This window comes from Anarhichas minor, unplaced genomic scaffold, assembly GCF_050575085.1.
Source record: "Anarhichas minor isolate MPS153535 unplaced genomic scaffold, ASM5057508v1 ptg000033l, whole genome shotgun sequence".
NCBI classification, from domain to species: Eukaryota; Metazoa; Chordata; class Actinopteri; order Perciformes; family Anarhichadidae; genus Anarhichas; species Anarhichas minor.
The window spans coordinates 10,240,530-10,262,500 of record NW_027466479.1 but is presented as its reverse complement, the minus strand read 5'-3'; the positions used below and the strand labels follow the sequence as shown (position 1 = coordinate 10,262,500).

Below are 21,971 nucleotides of genomic sequence, written 5' to 3'. Positions count from 1 at the left end.
ATATTAAAGGCATTGGACTCTAATGTTTCCCCCAGTCACATATTTAATATGAAGCTCCAAAGCACCTTCAGCAAAACTTAATTAATCACTAGTGGAAATTGTTAGTTACACCCCTACAGATGACACTAAAATATCATCAAGAGCAATAGATTATTATATACACAGATGTAATTTTTAAGAAGTGCATTAGAAAGGCTACAACGTACTGATTGAGAAAGCGTGTTATACTTTATGACCACGTTGTAATTTAGAGCTGAATAGAGAGAGGTGGCTGCTGCTCTTTTTACAATTCCACTCAAAGTTGATGGGCAAGAATCACATTTTTCAGAGCATAGCGCTTCATTTTCGTCACTCTCACCCTGCCCCCCCCCCCTCCTTACTTCTTCACAAAGGCAGTAAATTGAATCCCCCCCCCCCCCCCCAGTTCAGGATGATCTGCATTCACAAGGTCTTACATTTCAGAAGAGTACCTTCAGATAGGAATTATTGCATCTTTGGCTTTTTGTTTGCAGGACCTCCTATTTTTCACTCTTACACCTCAGTTCTGGGTTTATCTGATAGAGTTCATCTTAACCAGAGTATCTGCAGCAGAGGTACATGATGATAAAACCTTATGGGTGCAGCTTCACAGATTTGGCAGCATGTCTGTTGCACCCGTGTTGGAGAAACACTGAATATTTTGTCATCTAAATGACTGACTTAATGTACAAACACTGTAGTAGTAGTAGGTTTGTGCCATGTTCTCTAAAATGAATGATTGAAACATAAAACAGATGGTTAACCTGAGTGCATCCCACCAGGCCTGCAGTGACATCCACTGGAGAAACGTGAGATGAGCTGCTCACTCAATTACACAGTTAGTTTGACTTTTAATTATGTCACAATAGTTGATGTTTTCCAGGATGACTCTACATACTCTATACTTTACTATAATACTTTTAAAATTCAATCTAAATAAATAGTATATAAAATACAGATTGTAGTGTCTGCACATTATAGATGATAGTATTAGAGCTGAAATGATTAATCAATGAATCAATTACTCATTCTTCAGAAAATAAATATGAAAAAAAGAATAGTAGGGAAACAAAAACACCGGTTCCAGCTTCTTAGATTTGAATATTTGTTGGTTTTGTTGTTCTACTATGATGGTAAACTAAATATATCTATATGTTTCAGACAAAACAAGGAACTTGCATAAGTCAACTTATCTTTCAGGACCTCAGGCGTTTTACTATTAACTGACGTTCCATAGAGGAAGCAATTGATTAAGTAATCAATTGGGGGGAAAAGGGCGGATTCATTGGTAATACATTTCTTTGTTTTTGGCAGCCCTAGATCTAAAGTCGTATATATGTTGAGAAACAACATTTCTTGTGAAATTTTTCTAGATGTGCAGAATATTTAGAAATGATAGATTTTGTTAAAATCAATCCAATGTGACAATTTCTTTAATGACCTAATTTTAGGTCTTGTATTGATTAAAAGGAAATAAAGTTATGGGTCGCCCTGGTAGCCTTAGTGTTGAGCATTGACTATGAACTGCAATGGTCTCTGGTTAGTGTCTCTCTCCCCTCCTGTCATCTCTCTCTGTCGCTATCTAATTAAGACATAATCCTTAACAAAATCCCAGTAAGCGTATCTGATGGTTGAATAAACTGCCTTTAATGTAATATGTCTGTCTATGGCCCACTCAAAACAAGGAACTCATTTTTGACGCATGACATCACGAACCTCCTGATGGTAAATCCACTTGACTTTGAGATTTACTTGACTCGATCTATCATTTTGAATTCAGCCATATGCACATTGTCATTCCCAGCATGTCGGAACGGACGCTGTCGAAATAAGTCGACTAGCTCGACGCCGCATGTGAAAATAGTTTCTGCAGTGACTAACATGTCTGCGTCCTCTTCTGGCAGAACGCCCAGCGGCTGGCGGCAGGAGCCCAGGTGGCACAAAGCCTCACCACGCCGGTTGTCTCTGTGGCCACGCCGAGCCTCCTGGCACAAGGGCTGCCCTTCTCCGCCATGACCACAGCGTACAACACAGGTGAACTGAGCACACCGGAGCAAAGATATCCTTTTAAACACTAGTTGGTTTTACCGCAAAGAAAGTCAAAACCAGTTAAAAACTGAAAGAATAAAAAAATGTATCCCAGAGAATTAAATTAATAAAATGTGAGCTTTACGTTGGGACTTTTTTTTTTATCCTTCGTTCTCTCTCAGAGTACCAGCTGACCAGTGCAGACATCACTGCGTTACACGCTCTGGCGTCACCTGGCGGCTTGTTGCCAACCACATGGCAACAGCAGGCTGTTTCCCAGCAACATCAACAACAACAGCAGCAGCAGCAACAGCAGCAGCAGCAGCAACAACAACAACAACAACAACTTAATCTTGCATCACTCAGCAACTTGGTGTAAGTCTTTTCATTATTTTCTCATTGGCGCTGCGTCTTTCTTTTAAATCTGGTTTCCTGAAAGCTCTTCCATCACATCAGTGTCAGGGATGATGATGATGATGATGATGGAAGGCTGCTGTGAAAGCTCTCTGTCTGATGGCAACCCCCTGAACACTGAAATACTGTACAACTGACCTTACCAGTCACCAGTGAGCTTGCATGATATCCATACCATGACCTTTATATGCAAGCAGTTCATATTCCTCGTTAGTGAATTGGTCTCACCAGCATCTCACCATCTCAGCCTCTTCATAACATCAATCTGAATATCTGGTATTCAGTTTTTCTGGAGTTGTTGCACTTCATCAGTGTGAAACAAGTTCACCTTCTCAAAGGTCCTTTATTCATTACATACATTTGTAACTGCAGACTTTTTTGAATTATTAGAATCTCAACGTCTTTTGGCAGTTGTGGGCAGTAAATTGTTACATTTACTTGAATAATTTCAACAAAAAACTGCTCAGAGTAGTTGTTTTGCAGAATACTTTTTACTCTTACTTGAGAATATTTGAGATAGAATATACGTACTTCTACTCACATGCACAACAGCGATTTTCAGACGGCGAGAGATGAGAGCCTGCCAGCCAATCATAGCACCACGGCTGGAACGGAGGAATATTATTATAAAGTACCGTTTTTGTTTACTCAAACCACCACTAATTATTGGCTAATAACCCTTAATGGTTTTCAATCTGTCATCCCAAAAGTGGTACTTATTAATGGCTTTTATCTGATCTAGAAAGCATTAGTAACTAATGTATCAACCATTAATTAAGCCATTCCTTACTGTTTTATTTACATATATACTAGAGCTGGCCAATATAGTCTCAAATCAATATTTAAATGCACACGTTTTTTAACTTTCATCCAAAACTGATTTATTTATTTTTTGCCTGCTAACGTATATTTACATTTACTTTACAATTAAAAGAGACATTTTGGACTAAAGGACAGCAACATATACATATCTGGTGCATAGGCTTTATTTACAGTATATACAAAGGACTTCAGGGTTTAGACAGCAATGCATAGTTTAATGTTTTATCTCCTCATTCTTATCTAGAAGTGAAATTGTATGTGAATTGGCAGATACTTTTTCTCCTTAAATATAAGGTTTCAAAGAAGACGACTGAGAAGCCTCTGCGTTAGATTAGAGAACTATTGAGGTGCAGCTGCAGCGTGAGGAGAGCTGCTCGAGTCGAATGCTGCAGGGTTCGTGTTGTGTCTTTGGTGGCGTGAGCACCAGATCCTTGAAGTGTGTTCTCTCCTCTTGTCCACAGCATGTGGGGCGTGGACAAACACAGCAGCGAGCTCTCTAGCCAGGTGTCCAGTCTGGCTGCCAACCTGAGGTGAACAGCCACTACTAGTGTGTGCGTGTGTGACATGTCCAGACCTTGTCTGTAGTGGGGTGGGGTGGGGTGGGGGGGTTGTAGTCCACGTTGCTTTAGTCTAAAACAAAACAACATACAGTAAACGCTTCCTTAAAGGCAGCCATACATTCAAAACACTGGCTTTAAACATAAACTCTCTAAACCTTAAAAATAAGAAAGATGTTATTAATTTAGTTGATGAATATTGGGAGAATATACATTATTAGTAAGAAACTTCAGGAACAAGCACACAGACTATAATATTGCTGAGTTATGATGTTAAACAGATCAACCACTTTACTTGAGTAAACAGCCTAAAATGCAATACTCCGTCTTTGTAAATGCAGCTGCTGTATTTTACCAAATTACTTTTTACAAATAAGCACTTTATTCTAAGTTTATTATGTTAACGTTGATGGTTTAGATGCAGTTGTAAGGGTTGTAGATTTGAGTTAGTAATTCATCATGACATGAAACCTTGAATAATGATACTAACAGTGTTATTTGCTGATCTGAGCATAATCATTTGTAATTCAATCAGTAATACCTCTACTTTCTACAAATAATCCTTAATTGAACCATGAAAAGTACATTATGCATTATTATAAGGTAGACAATGTTTTTGCATTTATTCTTGTATGCATTTTTGTTCTTAAGGATGTACAAACTCTGTAGTAGTAAACTTCAGAAACGCGTAACAGTCCCGATTAACACATTTATTCTTTATTCTTCTTAAATGCTTCATTTACTGTGTTTGTAGATCAGAAAACAAGATTGTCATGCCTGGATTTGTTTGTGTGTGGGAACAAAAATTCAGCAGATTAGGGTCTTTGTTCTGATTCTAAGACATTATTGCTGTTGTTGAAGAAACTTTGCTTGCAATAATGTTTCACACTTCTCTCCACACATGCCTTTGAATCCACCTCTAATCCACCACTTACCTTTTGGTTTGGGCTCCAACGTTTTGTTTTTCCCCCCACAGTGTTGGCTCTCCGTCCAACCTGCTCTTGGGTAGAGATGAGTGGTTGGGCCGGTACTGTATCATCACTTCCTTTTTCCTGTGTGTCTGTGTGCTTTTGGCTGACTTCCCCTAAGCATGTCTGGTGCTGTCTGCAGTCAAACAGGAAATAAGACGTAGTTCCGGTTTCCACCATGTTCTCTAACCCGAGATTATTTTCTGTTTGTCATCTGTAGTTTCTTCACATCATAGCTGACTCACTGCGAACCACCTTGTCACACAAATCATTTTCATGCTTCCTGGGCTGATGTGTTGATCCTTTGGGAGCAGTGGGAGGGTTACTTCTGCTTTGAAGGCTCAATGTATTGGATTATTGAATAATCGAATGTGGCTTTGCCCTGTTGGTGCTGTGCCTTGTAACGTGGGTCTTTTGTCTTGCTGCAAGTGAACTTCCAGTTTCTCACATGCCTTTTGTCAAGAAGCTAATCATATGTATGTTTTGTTTTCTCGCCTTTCCTCTTTGTTCCGTCCCTTATCTTCCATTGTCTTCCTCTCTCTCTCCATCCTCTGTGACCCTGTTCTCAGGCCTGTGACCCATATACCTCAAGGTGCCATGCTGACCGTCAACACAAACTCCAGTGTCAGCATCAAGTCGGAGCCCATCTCGCCCGGCAGGGATCGCAGCACCCCATGCCCTCCACCATCTTCTACCACGCCGTCCTCGACCTCAGGGGGAGCCATCTTGACTGCGCCGCCACAGTACCCTGGCTCCCTGCTGTGCCTGGAGCCCCCGACTGGCCGCTCGCCCGCAGACAGCGTCAGCAGCAATGCCAGCTCCTTTGAAGGCAGCGATCGTGATGACACCGGTGGCGGAGGTGGCGGAGGTGGGGGCGGTGGGGGCGGTGGCGGCGGTGGCGGCGGCAGCGCAGCAGGTGCTGGAGGAAGAGTCGGTCCCGGCAGCCGCCCTGACTTCAGCCCCTCGGCCGAGCTCCTCAGGACGTCGAACGAACCAGAGCAGGAGGGAGGAAACCTCAAGCGCATGAGATTGGATACCTGGGTCACATAGAGCTGCGTGCCACACCTCTTTGCACCCACAGTGAAGTTTTGGTGACACTTAAACACCCACAACACACACACTCATTCTTTAACCCCCACTGCCATGTGACACTATCATCACACATCTGCCTCTGTCCCACATTATAAAACTCAGCTGCGTCACCCAGACTTATGAGGCTTTGCCAAATATACATTAAAGAAAAAAAATAGATATAAATATCCTTTGGGGTTCACGCTCTGAGTGAGGAGAGGATGACTTGGTGCTCAGCTGGATATTGTGGTCCCGTGGAGATCTTTCAATTGAAGGACAGTAGATTTTTAAAGCCTTCTTGGTTGAATGAACTCCCGTAAAGTAATTTCTTTTGGTAGAAATTAGGTGTTGAACCTTTTTTTTTTTTTTCAATCTGACAAAACCATTGAATACATTTATCTTTCACATGGTTTCACCTTCATGTATTTACATCGAGCTCTGCTGCATCGTTCACAATGTGAGTAGTGGCTTATCCACATCATGGGACTTGTATGACTCACCACTTCCTGCTTTTTGAAATCCAACATAGCTTGGATCGTGTGCTCCCCATTCTTCCACAAGTCACTTCCAAAATGCACTTTTGGATAGAACTTAATCTAGACAAGTTTGAGGACTGAGCATCTATCTGGCACTGAGCAAACTGACTCAAACAGGGTCTTCTAGGTTAAGATACTTAACCATCAATGGTTCTTTCCGCTGCCACATTTCCCAAACCTCGTACACCCAGGCAGGCCTGAGCCCTCAGGTGGAGCTGAGCACCTTGCTAGAGTGCCAATATCAACCTCTACCACAACAAATAAAATGCCAAATGTCTCTCCCACACAGTACGAGGACAATGACGAATTATCTCTTGCACTGTCACGGAAAGGATAACTAGAAACTGTTGATGCTTTTCAAGCTTTGAATTCGCCGTCACTCTCCTCAGACGGGGTGCTCCTCCCGTCCACTCACCTCATCTCCTCTGGAACTTGGATGGAAATTGTTGCACCAGAAATCCAGCCAGCCACTCAGCTTATTACCAGGAGTTGATGCCATCCAGTTCAATGCATAGTATGAGTTTTTTTGAGCCGCTCGGGTGGCTTTTTTTGCGGTAGGGAAAGTATTTGGTTCTTTCAGTCCAATTGTTCTTTATCTGTTGGTATTTAAAAAAATTTAAAAAAATCAGTTTTGAAGGTCTGTTGGTTGTCCAGAAGTAGGAATTCTGACTTTGTATGAAAATCCCTCCTATACAAAAGCTTTGATGTCCTCTTAAGCTCTCTCTAGCTCTCCTTAGCTCTTTGCCGTGTTTCAAAAAGGAAAAGGAAAAAGACATTTTCTATATTTCTACCGCTTCAGTTGGCGACAAAGTAAAATAGCTTTTCAGCTTCAACGACGTGTATGTACATATGACTATATTTGCATAGACTTTGCTAGGTATCCCTAAAAACAAGCAATGTGTTGATTCTCAGTGGATCTGTTCGCATATACGAGTGTGAATTTGATATGTTTCGAAGCTACGGTGCAGGAGTTTCGCCACACTAGGTCGTGCTGGTGGATCGGACTTGTTTCACCTATTTTATGCTAGTGTTGATGGTGTGCGCACTTTTTGTCTCACTCACAGAGGCCTGCTTGGTTGTGGTGTCATCATATTCTCCTACCACACATTTTTTTTAAAAAACCCAAATCAAACCCACAATAGAATTGTCCATTACCACCTAATTATGAAACGATTAGGACACTGCCATTCACTTAGTGTTTTTAAGAAATAAAATGCACATCTTTGATGTATATTTTGATTCACAGAATCTTTTCCACATTAAGCTTACACGGATTATGCCTTTTTTCACTTAGAAATGAAGTGCTGTGTTTGTTGTTTAATGGTATGTTTTCTAGTGCGAATTTGTTTAGTCTGAACCATTTCAAGTTTGTTTATAAGTGTACAAAGGCTGTTTATAGCCTAGAAATAGAAAGATTCTCCCGATTGCTTGACCTTTTTTCCCTTGAGACGATGCTCAAAGTGCAGACTGGCGTGTCAGCTGTTGTTTGTTGACTGTTAATTATCTAAAACAATCTTACACTTTTATATCGGTGTAGGGGAAGTGGACACGGCGTCTTTCATGAATTGATGGTTTGGTGTGATTAGTAGCAGAGTGTGACACTAGTGTTTGACACTGACTTTGGGTTTGTGGCAAGTATCCGGAAAAAACATCACCCTGCTGTGCGACATTTTTACGCCAGTGTTGTTGTTTTCCATGATCAGGTAATTTTTCCATCCCTCATTCGACAGTGTGTTGGGTAGCTCTTTACTCTGCTAATTTCAGGTTATTTTTTTTTTAATTTTCTTCAGATAATCTTCAATTTTACATCCAACACTTTCGAAAAACTCATGTTGGTGAAAATTTGCCTCTTAAACCGTTAAAGGGAGTTTTTCTACATTTTGTGAAACTCATTTAGTCGCTTTCTTACAGATAGTTAGATGAGAAGATTGATACTCACTCAATAATATTTGTGCAGTAAATATGAAGCTAGAGCTGGTTAGTTACACGTGCTAACAGCTAGCCTGGCTGTGTACGAAGGTAACAAAACTCGCCTTCTAGCGCCTCTAATGCCGCCTTTATTTCATACCACTTAAACAGGGATTATGAACAATTTTCATCCAAATTTCGCCGAAGATTAACGACTTGAAAAAAAATATGTGAATTTGCATTTCCAAGCACCTACCGCACGCCGTTTCCCCCTTTTCCAGTCCTTATGCTAAGCTAAGCTAATCGGCTGTGACTCTCCATTTAACAGATGGATATAAGTGGTATCAAACTTCTCATCTAAGTACATTTCCCAAAATGTGGAACAATTTCTTTGAACTGATGAGTGGTACCACCCTTCAGGCAGAGAGATCAGTCATTTCCATTTATATATCAACTCAGTTTTAGTGGAAACTTTGTTTGTGGGCGCTGATGGTGGACTGAAATGTGACACCACACAACAGGTTTGTTCATGTACAAAAAGGTTCTCTGTCCAATCTAGCTGTTTAGTCACAAGACAATCTATAAGAGAAATGAAAACCTGCACCCTTGTTACTTGTTGTGTAAAATGTTTTCTAGACTCTCACTATTTTTGGATTAATTTGTGCTGGTGACATTTCCATTGTCTATTATTATGATATTATTATGGAGCTATTATTTTATTGCTATTTTGTGTAGGATAGTTTTTTATTTTCTCTTATCATAAACATAGTACTGGTTTCCTTTTTTTTTTTTAAACAACTTGCTGAAAATTGCACGATCGGTTATTGTGGTATTAGCAAATGCAATGAAGGAAATACCAGTTAAATGCTGCAGTTTTAATTAAGATAAAGAATATATTTATAAAAATGGGAAACTGAAATTAGTAGTTCATGAAATTTGAAAAAAAAAAAAAGTAAATGCATGGGATACAGGTAACAAAACTTATGTTACGCACAGTAATGATACAGGACATGCATCACAAATGAGTTATAAAACAACTCAGAATAATGTAGCATATGAAATACTAAAGATGAAATTTATAGCTAATATATTGTGTTGAGCTAGTCTGCTTTTGGTTTTTGTTGTAAAGAAAATAATTCTTTGTTTTTTGAGAATGATTTACAATTTGTGTATATTTTCATATACAAAGTATGCACTGATATGTTATTGAAATTCTATACCGCTTTTACAAAAAAAAGTGTTTGTTGTACCAAAGTATCCAAGTCCCTTGAAACCTTCCCCTTTTTGCGTATGTTTTACCGTATTTTATATATTAAATAGACAAACTGAGTGAAATGAATTGGAGTTTGTGGTTTTATTTTAATGTTTACTATATATCAAACCCAAAAGTGCCTCTAAAATATTTCATAAAGACTAAAGTCTTCAATCAGGAACGTTTGGTGTAAATAAATTATCCAGAAATCTTTCTAATTTGAACAAAGATGTAGTTTCAGAGGCGCATGAGATTTTCTTTTTCCTTTTCAGTACAACATCTGTGTTTGTTTTTTTTCTCTTCATCCTCAGCTCATTGTCACAGTTACAAACATGTTGCAATAAAGCTTCATTTCACACATTCAGTGATAACTACACGGCTTAAATTAGCTGATCTCTCATGACCTCCTACGAGGTAAACAGCAACTGTTTGAGCAAGGCAATAACAAAGTACACACTGAGAGATAACAATAGTTTAACGCTAGAGCAATCTGAGGAGGTCTTCTTTTGTAGCTTTCAATTAAATGTGTGTGCTCAGATCCTGTACTTAAGTAAAAGTAGCAACACTACACTGCAAACAATATTAGATAACTAGGAAAAGTGCATCAAAAAGAAAAGTAAAAATTTACCAATGGACGAATAAACAAAGAAAATTGACCTGAAATGATTTGTCCATAGTTAGTTGGCAACTATTTAAAAAATGTGTTATTCGTTTAAGTCATTTTTATGCCTTTGCATCGGCGACGGTCGAGGAAGGAGGCGTTAGGTTTTCGAGTTTTCCGTCCGTGATATACCAGGAACACCAAGAAAGAACATCTCTGAATTTGGCCCAAATGTCCACTTGGAGTCAGAGATTAACAAAAGTTAAGGTCATTGTGACCTCTAAAAATTGATTTTTAGCCATAATTCTGTTTTCGACATGCTATATTATGCCCGTTTTTGACTTTTTTCGACATGCTAGTTTGTCTACCTACCTGGTTGATCCTGCCAGTAGCATATGCTTGTCTCAAAGATTAAGCCATGCAAGCCTAAGTACTTGACCGTTTTTGACTTTTTTCGACATGCTATACTATGACCGTTTTTGACTTTTTTCGACATGATATACTATGCCCGTTTTTGACTTTTTTCGACATGCTATACTATGACCTTTTTCGACATGCTACATTATAGCATGTCGTAAAAAGTCATAGTATAGCATGTCGAAAAAGGTCATACTATGACTTTTTTATGACCTTTTTCGACGTGCTATACTATGACTAAGGTTCAAGTGCACAGCATCCCAGTAAACAATCTCTCTGTTGTACAGTTCAATTAAAATCAAATCTGCATAATAAGAGGTTGTAACAATGTGCCATTAAAATCTGTCATATTGTATGCCATAAAAATATTATAAAAAATGTATAGTTTAGAAAGCTAAAAAAAAGTTATAGTAAGGCCATAAAACTCTACAATAAAAAAGGCATAAAAATGTCATATAGAATAGTATGACGTAAAAATGTAATAGTATAGTATGCCATAAACATGTCATAGTATAGAATGGCAATAATATGTCAGTATTGTATGCATTGAATGTCGGCAAAAATATCGTAGTATGGTATACAATAAAAGTCATGAAAATGTCATAGTATGTATTCAAATTAAATGTCATAAAAAATATAGTATAGTATACCAGTAAAATGCCATAAAAATGTCATAATATTGTATGCCATAAAAATGGCATTAAAAAGTCATCGTATAGTATGCCATAAAAAAGTCATAAGAAAGGTCATAGCATATTATGTCATAAAAAATATTGTAAACATGGTCATTGAATAGTATGTCAAAACTGTCCCAGGTCTCCAATAAGACCTATAGACACTTTCTGAAGTTCTTTAGAACTACCCATACACACAAGTTCACAAAATGAAAAGCTTGTGCAGTTTCCACTAAAAAATGTAACTCAGCAATCTCTAAATTAAAGGTAGGGAATTCCACAGGCTCAGATGGTTTTCAGTCATATAAATCTTTAAGGCAAAAATCATATTTATTATTAAACACATTTAACTGATTAGAAAGGAGAAAGGAATTATTTTTGTTATTTCCAAGGAGAATAAAGACAAACCAGACTGCGGCAACTATCGGCCTCTAAGTATTCTCAATTTGGATTACATATTTTATTCGCAACCTAGAAAAACTCTTACCTGACCTTATCCATTGAGATCAGACAGGTTTATCCAACAAAGACAAACTATGGACAACTTAAGAAAGACTTTACATACTAGAACCAAAAACCAAGGACAAAAGGAAGTTTTAGGAAAATTTGGCTTTCAAGAAAGATTCAGACATTATTTGACGGATCTTAATCTCGGAAGAAGATCAACAGGTAGTTGGGTGTTGTAGAGAGCAACAAGGCAGGGCTGCCTCACCTCTTCGTCTTATTATTTAGTCTAAGGGTTTACCAGGTAAAGCAGAGTGAAGCTGCCAAAGGCATTAAAGTGGCAGGTATTCACTGATGATGTTCTGATATATTTATTAGATGGATAAATAATTCATAGTATTAATGGTACTGCTCGATGATTTTGGATAGCTATCAGGCTATAAAGGTTCTAATTGTGTTTTTAAAAGCCTGGGATGGTCATATGCAAGAAAGTCAAACACTAAATTGCTGATAGATTGACATAGAAATACACACAGATATGCATTGCAGATTGCAGATTTGTTTTTCTTTGTCTGTGAACTTTGACTATTACGCTGCAGTTTTTTTTCTTCACCTGTGCAGTTGGCCCACATTTGTTGTTGTTCAGGTCTGGCTGCATTTTTCAGGTTTTGAATCTGGGCAATGACTATTTGGTCTTGTAGAAACTTGCCCTGTGAATCATAATCACAGAGGACCAACATTTATAACTTCAATAGTAGTGCTGGGCAAGTTAACGCGTTATTATCGCGTTAACGCAGGGGTCTCAAACTCATTTTCACTCCGGGCCACATCAGCATCACGGTCGCCCACAAAGGGCCGATTGTAAATGTAACTACTCGTAACATATTGTTAAATAACTCTCTGCATTTGATTATTGTTTATTCAAGTGTTATATAAATGTAAAATATATTTAAGCACATTTGTTATTATAACTTAAATCCTTTTAATTTAGGGTTAAGAAACCCACATTACTCTATCAAAGATCAAACTATTAAAGAAAATAGCAAACAAATATCAAACGCAAGTTATTACAATAACTTTGTTCAAAGCTTAAAATCCTTTCAAGGGTGCGTTTGCACAATCCCACGTGAAGTATTTCATGTGTTTTAAAGCCAGTTTAAAGTAGTCTTCAATGTTCTCACAATACATTTCCATGTCAAATGTACAGTAACCAGCCAAAGAGCTGCTTCTGTGACTGTGTGTTTAAGTATTTCATAATTTTGACTTTCAATCTCATAACTTCGACTTTCTATCTCATAATTTCGACTATGGGGATATTTTTATTATCAAGTCTAACTTTAAAACAATTTTTTTTATTTTTTTACTTTTTGCTGGCGGATTCTCGGGCCACATAAAATGACGTGGCGGGCCGGAGTCGGCCCGCAGGCCGGGAGTTTGAGACCCCTGCGTTAACTCATTCATTAATTGACGCTGACAATTATTTTATAGCGCGTTAACGCATTTTTTTATTTTGAAAGTCCGTGGAGGAAATATCGATAAACAAAAGCAAGACAAGCTAACAGATGCTACAGAGAAGTGGATACAAACTGCAGCCGATTAGAATACACGGCGTTACAACGTGCACCAGCTGTTGCTCTCCCTGGAGACTACTGGACATCGCTGCTGTCAACTCAGCAGACACTTACATTTTACTGCACCTATATGCTGAAATTCACGGTAAACGCATTCAAACGGCACAGGTCGGGAGCGAGCGAAGGAAAGTTAGCGGAAAGATTAACGTGAGACAACTTCCGGTTTCTTCAGACGAACATCCGGTTTTCAGAATAAGATGCCAACAAAGTATGAATTATATTCACATTAAGTATAAAACATGCTGCATCTCGTGAGTTAAAGGGAAAATATGCATATGATATAAGAATGATATAATATAAGAAATATGATCGCTACTGTGTAAAGGGAATACTGCTGTTAATAAGCACCTGATGTGTTTAAAGTGTTTGCAAACCAAATGTTATTGCCCTTTTGTTCATAGAGCAGTATTTTTTAAATAAGTGCGTAATACACTACTTTTGAATTCATTATTGAACTTTGCCATAACAATGCGATTAATCGCAAAAAAATCCATGCGATTAATCGCGATTAAATATTTTAATCGTTGCCCAGCACTATTCAATAGTAATCACAATTAGTTTTTTCTTTTATTTATATAACCTCTCTTGGCTAGACATCAGTCATTTGGACCCGAGTCACCAGCTGCTGCACAATCTTGAGTATATTTGATATAGCTTTATTAAATTCATTCAAAGTCCTGAAATATTGCTTTAAATACTTCACTAAGACTGAAAAAAGTTCCTTCAAAAGAAAATAATCAAAAAATAGACCAACAAAATGAATTTAACAGTATCACTTACAAATATACAGTTTAAAGATTACCATTAGTACCAGTTGTGCGACAACTAAATAAAAATGGTAAAATTCATAAAACAATTTAATAATAAAATCTCACATAAAAAAAATCTTAGTGTCCGTAACCTTTGATATCCATCTCACTTACTTCAGTGCTTCTAACTGAAGTATTTATATTGTACTTTTTCATCTTGCTGCATCACGTCCAGCGTAAACTGGATGGTTCAAACTGAAACCTGATTTTATCAACTCAACATAAAAAGGTTGAGACTATTTCAAGATTTGAGATTGAAGATTAGTAAATTTAGTTAACACATACTGTAAAAATAGTCACTTTTTAATTTGCATGCCTTTTTTGTCTATGTCAACTTCCTCTCGTAACTAGCTCTTGTAATCCATATTGGTGGATTTCTTCTTTTTTTTTATACAGAGATTCAAGTTACAAATGATCCCACAACCTGCTTCATGTCTTTGAAAAGGCCAAATAAAACATGAAACACTAAAAGCTATAATCCTTGAGATGTTCATGAAATCATAATTTTATTAATACTATTTATGTTTTTATTGGTAGTGGCGGGGTCCGCCTTTCCCATACGCCTTCACCGTTGTTACTGCTGATGCAAACAGAACATTCTCTACTGCTGCTTAACATTAAAAGCATTCAACTGGAGAATCACAGTGGTTTTTATTGTGACCAATATTGTGTACAAAACAAGGCGACGGTCACTTTTGGAAGATTTCTTGACAGTGTATCATTCTTAATTTAATAATAAAAGTAGCTGTTCACGTAGAGTTGTTGCAGCATTAAACTGCCCTTGCTGTTACCATGGTCATCACAGGCGATGCCAAATCAATCAAGACTGAAATCTGAAGGATTACAACTTTGCAGGACACCAAAAGAACAAGCCAAGTTATCTGAATGTTGTTGTGTTGTGACATTAAAAAGGTGTTTGCTGTTATTTGTCTCTTAACTCATCACCTTCAACCCCACCAGCGCAGACTGGGAGGAGCTGTAGTTGGAGGTTTAACTTCAAAAACCGCCCCTTGTCCGACTGAAGAGCAAACGAAGTAAAGGTTGGTGCCCAGCATGACCAGTATGGGGAAGAATGAGAAGCCGAAGCCGAGGCCCCTGATGCTGCTACCCAGAGCGAGGCAGAGCCAGTAGATCAGCCTGCAGCACAGGAAAAAAACACAAATTATAAGTTACGAACGCCAACAAGAGGCACATCACCATTTATGTTTAATTTAGAATCAGCTTGGTTTGGATAAATAATGACAAAAACATCTGATCAGTGTATATTTATGCAAATAAAAGTACTATATATGACAAAGTAAAACATTTAGAATATTTAGCTTTTTCTGTTAAATCTCTGATAATTTAATTCATTTTTAAATAGAATTTAAAGAATTTTCTATTTCGGACAGGTACATTTGGCTATTGGGCAAGTAAAACATCCCAGCTACTCGCCCGTAGAACGCTCAACCTATGTGTTGTTGTAGTGGTTTATGAGTGCATCTTCACTGTTGGAGAATACTTTCCTTAAATGTAAAATATTGTGTAAATACAAAACTGGAAAAGAGAACTTTGTGAACTTCATGAATCAATTAATAGGATAAGCATCCCTAGCAGTCATCTGGTTTCAAACACATCCCAGTTCAACCAGTTTGTGTTCAAGTGTAAAAGGTGACAGTATTCACAATAACTAGTACAACTGTCCGTCAGCACTGTTAAACTTTGATCTGTTGTACTAACTGTTGCCATGCGTGCAAAGTTACAAAAGGAAGTAGACAGTACTCGCTAATACAGTAAGTGGTTTAAATATGGTTAAACAGGGGATTTGTAATAATCCTTTATGATCAGTTACGTGGTTTCACTGTGTATTATGTGTCGTAAAGTTGTGTCTAGCACTGATGGGAATAAACGACCTTAAGTACAGAAAGACAATTCTTTAGCAGTTGGAAAGTAAATGTGCAGCCTAACATTTTTTGTCCTTGACTTAACTCACTCATTCATTCATTGAACTGAAAAGCTCGATAATGCTAGACTAATCAACTCCTATGCATAGTAGGGATCATCCATTTGTACAAATTACTATCAAATGCATCACTAACGCATCATCCGGCAGACATTTATTAACCAAAACAACCTTCAGAATCATCTATTCCTTCACCCATTGCTGGTTTGGATCCTAAACATTTAACAACGCGTTGCAGTGAGCGCACATACCTGCCAAAAACAAATATGATGGTGAGCAGCGGCACCAGTTTGAGCAGGTCCTGGCTGATGTAAGTTGCCATGACAGCGAGCTGCAGGAAGAAGAAGAGGAAGAGGGCCAGTGATTCGTTGACGTAGTGCCAGTGCACCATCACTTCTCTGTTCACCAGTTTACTCTGATAGAGGGGCTTCAGGGCGCTGTATAGCAGCCGGGCCACGCCCTGCACCACCACACCTGCAGAGAGACGAGGGTCAATTTTACCTGGTTTTATTCTGTGAGAAGTTTTTATTGTTTTTGGCTTACAATGTTTGTTTAGATTATGCAAAGTATTTGTGTCAATACACAATAAACGTAACACAAGGTCTTACCGAGCAGGATGGGGATGATGGCGAAGAAGGCGCAGCGTAGAGTGTACACCACTCTGAGGGGGGCATCCACCAGCAGAGGAGGGTCAAAGGGAAGGAGGGCGTAACCTCCCCACACCAGGAGAGGGAAGAGGAGTCCAGCGGCCGCCGTCGCCAGGGCTACCTTCAGCTTGTCGCCGCACAGACGCTCACACAGGTCTGAGGAAGGAGTATCTTTTAAAAGTCATTTATTTCGGTCTTAATAATTGGGACAGCACAATGACAGCAAGACAAAGTGGATGAGACTGAAGTCCATAGCATGACTCATCTCAACCCAAGACATGTAATTATATTTGATCGAGGAGAAAAGAGATCATCACTGTGCAGTGACTCACTTTCTTACTGAGCTGCCTGGATTGGAACTAGAGATGCACCGATTGATCGGTCGCTTACCATATCGGCCAGTTTTCAGCTCAGTAGGCCATGACCGGTGACAGATATCTGTCTCAGATATCGCCGATTCTGTGCCGGTTGAATTTACATGCATGCACCACACACACACACGTAGTGGCACAGACAGTAACCGACTATTGTCACAGCTACACGCACATGCAGTGTTGCCAACTTGGTGACTTTTTCCATTATGGAAAAAGCAAGAAATGTATTTGAATATATTATATTGTTCCAATGCACGCTGCTCAGAGTAATCGCAGTGATCAGCTCTTCTGCCAACAGCGCGGGGTCTTCCTCTCCTTTTGTGGCGGGTGCAGTCAGTAGGTGTGCGGGAGGCAGGAGGATGCCGCTCACAGCAGGAGTTAATATAGTACACACCTTTACATTCTTGTAAATATATATGAAATCATATGTGGCGGCTGCAAACTAGTCAAACCATCAATTATGAAGACACGTGTTGCGATGTTGAGTTGAGGCGTTAACTTTCCTGTCAGTGTGTTGCAGCCGACCATCCTGGCAAAAGACTGAGCAGCTGCGTCACACCTCTCTAAGTAGAGCGGCCTGGATAATTGGACTGTGCCATTCTGCAGCAGCAAGAGGGGTGTTGGCGGGAACCTTTACATCTGCGCCACAGCGGAGGCGTGTCTTCACACCCCTGCGATTGACTATGGACTGGGCAGCCTTGTATATATTCTGCAGTTAGGAGATGGCGAATTTAGTGTCCCTTGATCAGAAGAGCACTCGCGATGTTGTTTAACCTAAGTTCTGTTTAATTGTGTTAAGTTTATACAGTTCTTCTAATTTGTCACTTTTGCTTGATTTTGTCACCCATCCTCATTATTGTACATATTTTGGGTGAATAAAATCCCTGTTTTTCCCATTTTACCTGCTCTCCCAGCTTTATGCGTACCCTGGTCCCTCACATCATAAATAGGTTTGTTTAAATAGGTTAATGTGTCCATAGTTTTGGATAGATAATAAATAGTTGTACATATACAGTATAGAATAATCATTTCCCTGATATGTAAAAACATACAATTTTCCATTAAAGAAAAGTTCCAAAAATGTTTGTGTATGCTGTCAATTATAGTTCTCACAAAGAAAGAAAATTGAGCTTGGCAGGTCAAACTTTTAAAAAGTTGTAATTGGCCAAGAAAATTACAATCAGTGCATCTCTAATTAGAAAAAAACGAATATGATATGTGACCAGTTCATCAGCTGAAAGTTGCTCATTTAAAACCATACCTTCTAAGAATATACTCTGCGCCTGGCTGCAAAGAGTAAATGACTTAAAATCCACAGCACAGCAGGCTCTTATGCTCATCACATTTGGAGACGAGGAGATTATGTGTCCCCTCTTCCTCTCCAAAAGAATAAAACAGGATTGAGCATCTGTCTTAATGCTAATCTTTCTTAATCTGGCCTTAATTTGATTAAATAGATGTTGGATGAGGATTTTTGGACAGGAAACAGTAGAAAAGGATTAGGGGATTAAGAAATCTGATGCGTGGGGGTCTCTCTCTCTCTCTCTCTCTCTCTACCATTCATTTTGTTTGCAATTAATTTGCCTCTTTATTGTCTGATCTCGTCAACACCATTGTCCTTATTTTATGACAGAATAACAACCCTGAATAAAACATCGGGATTTTTTTGGGACAATGTGAAGACATAAAGTAAATCCATGACTCTGTTGTTTCTGCTCAGGGCAAACATACAAAATCAATTATGTGATGACTTTCAAATGTTACTCCAACACTTCACTGTTAGCAGTGAGTTGTTTGATAAATGTGTCACTCACACAGTTTGCTCTTCAAGTCATGCTTAATAAATACGGGCTCAGATGCAGTAAAGTTTGGGTTTATATACTCACAGTACTTGTTGTCCTGTTCTGTCCACTCTGGATGAAACTGCGCTGCTGAGTAGTGCTCCGCCTGCGGCTCCTTCTCGACGTCCTTCTCTATGAACAGCCTGCTCTCCTCAGGAAGCTCTTTGCTGGACGGACGCAGAATTGTGACTTGTGGAGTGAAACCCAGAGCAGCTTTCTCTGAATTCCAAGTTGACTTTTCTTCCTCATCCTCCTCCTCATCTTCATCATCTGCCAGTGAGCCATCCCCTTTATTGTCCCTCCACCTCTCGCCCTCAGGCATGCTTTCCCTCCACTTGCTCTTTCTGTCGTTCTCTTCCTGGCTCTGCTCCTCTGACAGGTGCAGGCTTCCTCCATAGAGCTCCGTGTCCCTCTCTTCAGGCTCAGAAACTCCTTTTTCTGACCAGACTCCATCGTTGTTATCCGTCTGAGGTCTCTTGTCTTTGTCTTCAGGCCATGGCAGAGTTTCTGGCTCCAGATGAGCAGAGGTGGTCATTTCCTCTTCATCCTCCTCTTTCGAGTCCTCTACTTTTTCTTCTTCTTCCTCGTTTGTAATTTCCCATCTTTCCTCTATGGTGTCACTGTCTTCTGGCTTTTTACTTCCTGCTATTTGAGGCTCTGCAGGTATAAGTGCCACATCCTCAGTTAAATATGTGACTAAACCACCTTGGCCAGACATTTTTTTATTCAATGTTCTCTCTTTTTAGTCAATACCTCGTGCGCTGTCAAAAGTCTGACTGTTAGCAAATCTTCTTTCAGCTGCTAAAAGTCATTTTTGTTATTTTCTCTGTATGGGAAAAAAAAACAAAAAAGAGTAACAAACAAGTTTAACAACAATGTCTTGCTCCGCCTTTAGTTTCACACAAAGAAGAAAATCAAAGTTCACTGTTTTATCATGGGTGTGTTGCCCTATATGGCTTGTCCTGCCCCTGCACAGGCCGACACGGTGTAAACAGAATGTCTGTGCAGCTGTCAGTCTTGTTTGAGTGTATGTCAGAGGATCAGACTAATTCCACTTAAAAATTGCTATAAATACGCTACATTTCTTAACTTAATTTAAGTATTGATTAAATGGTGACGCCTCCCAAACACCAAAACGAGTATCACAAATAACAAATCCAGTGAGAGTGAATTAGTAAACGTTGTGGATATATCAGCTTATTTATTTGAAGAATATTGGCATCAGCAACTTATTTCACCACAGTTGCTAAAGTCAAAACCATATATTAAAGCAATTAACGGCGTCAACTAACGATTAGCTTCATTATCACTTAATCTGGCGAGTACTTTGTCGATCACCCCTTAATCGTTTGGTCTACATGAAACTTCCAAATTGCTTGTTTTGTCCAGTTCAAAACCATATAAAACTTACCATGAACTGGCATGTGAAAACTTCTATTAAAACCATGGGACCAAAATCATATAGCTCTACTCCAAATACTTTTTGTTTGTGTATTCTAAGCCTCACCAATTGCTTATTTTGCCAAGAAACCTTAAGGATTTAATTTGCAACATGTCTTCCTGTAAATAGTTGTTGCTGAATATTTTACAGTAATCAAATTAATAAGAATAAATACTTCTTCACCTGAGCAAATCATTTTTAATTTTCAAAGATTTATACCTACACTAGTTTCCAGTTTCTTGCAAACAAATTTTGATCATGTGAAGTGTTAAAAGGAAATACAAAAAGTTATAAAGTACATACAGTACTATACATGAGTATTGCACAAAACCAAGGCCTATTACATTTGGAAAAATTCCCAAGTGTGTCCAATCCAACTTTGTGATACCTAGATTATACAGATTATTCTAACTGGTCAATTATTAATCATTTCGGCCATAAAGTGAGTAACAAGCTGTATAAACACGGCTGCATTCCTGCTCTATGAAAACACATGAAACCGCTGGACTTTGCCTGACAGAAAGACTACATAGGCTGCCACTGAAATACCCTTAAACTGATGTTGATGTGTTGTTGGTACTGCGAGATGAAGCTATAAAACACTTCTCGTCTCTAAAGTGAGATTTTTGAGTTCATGTCTAAAAGTATTTTGCGTTTGGTTTCAGGGGAGATTAGTTCGTGTCTAAAAATATGATCAAATTACCTACAGGAACTATCTGCTTTGTACGACACTTCCTTCTCACCGTCTACTTTAAATATCTTACTTACGCCATTATTACTGCCACACAATAGGCTACTTTACAAACGCTGAAACTATTCGGGGAGAGCTGCTGCTAAGAATAGCTGTCAGCTTGTTGCATAATATGTATTATAGTCTTAACAGGCTACTGTTGTAGATTTTCACTTCAAAACACATCTTTATTCACCATCTTCCAGAGTTAGTTCAGATTTACAAAGCTTCTTTCCCTCCTGTACGCACACTGAGTTGTAGTTTACTTGATACGGTCTCGTGCAGGTCAGCGAGGAATTTGGTTTCTGGCGAAAGCCAAAACTTGTTTGGCAACTCTAGAAACGTCAACGTTATATTGACGACCTTTTTCTAGTGATACTGAAACAGTTAAAAACATTGAACGTTAATGGTTGACGTATGCCTACCTGTTGTTTTCACTCCGGTCACATCACCGAAACCATCCGTAAGTTAGCTTTGTCCAAAAACAGCGAGGTCACTACCGTATAGTTGTTTCTCACCGTTGAAGGAAGAAAGTTACCTGTCAGGTGTACCCAGGTTCTAGCTCCACAGGGAGGAGGAAACAGCGAAGAGGTGTCACTCTGCTTCTATTTCCACTTGCTGAAAAATAAATGTCACAGCAAAGATCCGCCCGTTGTAGTCCATTCCTCCCAACCCAGAAAGGCCCTTTAATGGAGGACAAGAGGAGTCATGTTAAAAAGAAAACAAATTTGTAATTTTGATTTAGTTTCACCCTCTCTCTCAAATCGACAGTTTGTGCTCTCAATGTGATAAATTGTGCTCTGAATGTCACTCATGTTCTCCAATTATAGTCATTCGTGCTTGTCA

At 38.9% G+C, this 21,971-nt stretch overlaps 2 protein-coding genes across 3 annotated transcripts in view; one reads left to right on the top strand and one right to left on the bottom strand.

The window, feature by feature from the left end:
• The window catches only part of LOC142964963 (myocyte-specific enhancer factor 2D homolog), a 27,059-nt gene extending 17,398 nt beyond the window's left edge, over nt 1-9,661 (top strand). Inside the window, exons 8-12 of one of the 2 annotated variants that reach the window (XM_076105603.1) lie at nt 1,923-2,052; nt 2,229-2,421; nt 3,744-3,812; nt 4,816-4,866; nt 5,377-9,661. In XM_076105603.1, the coding sequence (XP_075961718.1) occupies nt 1,923-2,052; nt 2,229-2,421; nt 3,744-3,812; nt 4,816-4,866; nt 5,377-5,857 (924 nt within the window). In that variant the 3' untranslated portion in view covers nt 5,858-9,661. The remainder of the gene's footprint in view (nt 1-1,922; nt 2,053-2,228; nt 2,422-3,743; nt 3,813-4,815; nt 4,867-5,376) is intronic. The other variant, XM_076105604.1, reaches the window with a different exon arrangement.
• Nucleotides 9,662-13,981: 4,320 nt separating this feature from the next.
• Nucleotides 13,982-21,808, bottom strand: LOC142964917 (uncharacterized). Its single transcript, XM_076105489.1, has 5 exons — nt 21,551-21,808; nt 19,000-19,780; nt 16,701-16,895; nt 16,344-16,566; nt 13,982-15,287 (listed from the first exon to the last, which is right to left on the bottom strand). The coding sequence occupies exons 2-5, from the start codon at nt 19,670-19,672 to the stop codon at nt 15,098-15,100; spliced, it is 1,281 nt and encodes a 426-aa protein (XP_075961604.1). The 5' UTR covers nt 19,673-19,780; nt 21,551-21,808; the 3' UTR covers nt 13,982-15,097.
• Between the last annotated feature and the right edge of the window lie 163 nt (nt 21,809-21,971).

Excerpts from the sequence above, each read along its gene's own strand:
- LOC142964917 (XM_076105489.1), bottom strand. The coding sequence starts at position 19,672 with ATGTCTGGCCAAGGTGGTTTAGTCACATATTTAACTGAGGATGTGGCA. Across the intron at positions 16,896-18,999 it reads AGAACAGGACAACAAGTACT|ACCTGTGTGAGCGTCTGTGC; the intron begins GTGAGTATATAA and ends CTCCTTCCTCAG. Across the intron at positions 16,567-16,700 it reads CATCATCCCCATCCTGCTCG|GTGTGGTGGTGCAGGGCGTG; the intron begins GTAAGACCTTGT and ends GTCTCTCTGCAG.